At 37.7% G+C, this 1,948-nt stretch overlaps 1 protein-coding gene across 1 annotated transcript; it reads left to right on the forward strand.

The window, feature by feature from the left end:
• The first annotated feature begins 948 nt into the window (after positions 1-948).
• On the forward strand, positions 949-1,494 carry LOC142162141 (uncharacterized). The gene has a single exon (XM_075218457.1). It carries the CDS (start codon positions 949-951, stop codon positions 1,492-1,494), a length of 546 nt encoding a protein of 181 aa, XP_075074558.1.
• The last annotated feature ends 454 nt before the right edge of the window (positions 1,495-1,948 follow it).

Below are 1,948 nucleotides of genomic sequence, written 5' to 3' on the forward strand. Positions count from 1 at the left end.
TAAAATTATTAGTAATTGTTCACATAAAGGAAATGCGAAATACATAAACAGTTCATTTAAGTTATCCCCAACGATCAGACAAACACTTCAATTGACTCATTTACCATTTAGACACTTCAAGAGGCTATTAAGTGTGACAACTGTCAAGTAAACACCCGAGCACAGCAAAACATATGCGTGAATTACACATGCTAATGATGTATTAAATGAACCAATTAAAGAATGACATATGTAATTTGTAACAAAAATATTTGACACATCCCCCCCCCCCCCAAATATCTTCTTTCTTTCCCTGTTTACATCCCCCATCACATTTCTCAACTCAATCCCAAAATATTAAAAGCAACTAGAATTGGCTACACTTTGAGGAGTTGGGATGATGTGTATGCTACGATTCTTCAAACTCAATTTCAGAAATTTCGTCTTTTTCAACAAACTGCAAATAGACCCAACATCAATCGTCGAACAGAGTTCTTTGAGCACACTTCGAACTGACCCAAAAAATTCGAACATACCCATCTTCTTCGAATAGACTTTGAACAGACCCAGAAATTTTGTCTTCTTCAAACTTATTATCAGTGCAAATGGAAATGTATTTGTATACATGACTTATTTAATAGATAGATAATTAGTTAGTTAGGGTGGTTATTAGCTGTTAGTGACCTATCATTAGTGGAAGAAGTAGTTAGTTTGTATATACGTTTTGCTATAATAGCTAAGCAATGAAACAATTTCATTTCTCAAATCCCTTTCTCTCTTCTCTTCCAGCTTCTCTCTAATTAATCCCATGGATGAACACTGTTCTCATCAACAATCTAACATGGTATTAGAGCAGCCGATGATGTTTATTCACCCAATTTGATTTCAATTGTCCTCGCACAAATTCCTCAATTCTCTTCGCACAGATTTCTATTACTTTTTCATTTTCGAGCTTGTTGTAGTGCAACAATGGTGACTGACTCGATGACTAAGGAGCAGACATTTGCGTATACACATCCTCTATACCTTGGACCTTCTAACACTCCCGGCATAGTTTTGATTCCGACTAAGTTTACCGGATCTGAAAACTATGGGCTTTGGAGTCGAACGATGAAGGTTGCTCTTTTGGGGAAGAGGAAGCTAGGGTCCGTGAATGGTACTTGTACGAAGAAGAATTGTAACTCGGAATTACATGAGCAATGGGAGACTTGTAATGTTATTGTACTCTCATGGCTAATGAACACTGTATCCACTGAGCTTTTAAGTGGAATTTCTTATGCGACGAATGCTCATCTGGTTTTGGAGGTTCTGAGGAAGAGATTCGACAAAGTTAATCGCATCCGTATCTTCCAGCTACATAGGGCCATCAACACTCTATCTCAAGGTACCGACTCTGTATCCACTTATTTCATGAAATTGAAAAGTTTGTGGAATGAATATGATGCTATGGTGCCAACTCCCAATTCCAAAGACTGTGGATCATATGTAGCAATAAAGGTTGTTGCAGTTTCTTAGTGGCTTAAATGATTCATATGATTCAGCAAGGAGGCAAATTCTGCTCAAAACTAGTGTTCCTTCACTCAATTAGGCACATGTTATGATTATTGAGGATGAAACTCACAATTTACCTAGTCTAAATATAGCAGGAGTTAAGTCAGATCCAATGGCTATGCAAATTAGTCAAGGGCAGAGTTACAAAGGCAAACGACCTTTTATGCAATGTGAATATTACAATCTGAAAGGACATACTAAGGAGAATTGCTATAAGCTGATAGGGTACCCTACGGACTTCAAGAGTAAGAAGAAGTTTGGACAGGATTCCAGTGGTTCTGGAACTCAGCAAGGGGGTTAATACAGGAGGCCACAACAACAACAAGTTTTAGCAGCTATGAATAATATGTCTGGAAATAGTGATGCTCCACTGCCAAACTCTGAGGGAAAGGAACCTATTGCAGGCAAATTTTTTTAC

Source organism: Nicotiana tabacum, chromosome 7, assembly GCF_000715075.1.
Source record: "Nicotiana tabacum cultivar K326 chromosome 7, ASM71507v2, whole genome shotgun sequence".
NCBI classification, from domain to species: domain Eukaryota; kingdom Viridiplantae; phylum Streptophyta; class Magnoliopsida; order Solanales; family Solanaceae; genus Nicotiana; species Nicotiana tabacum.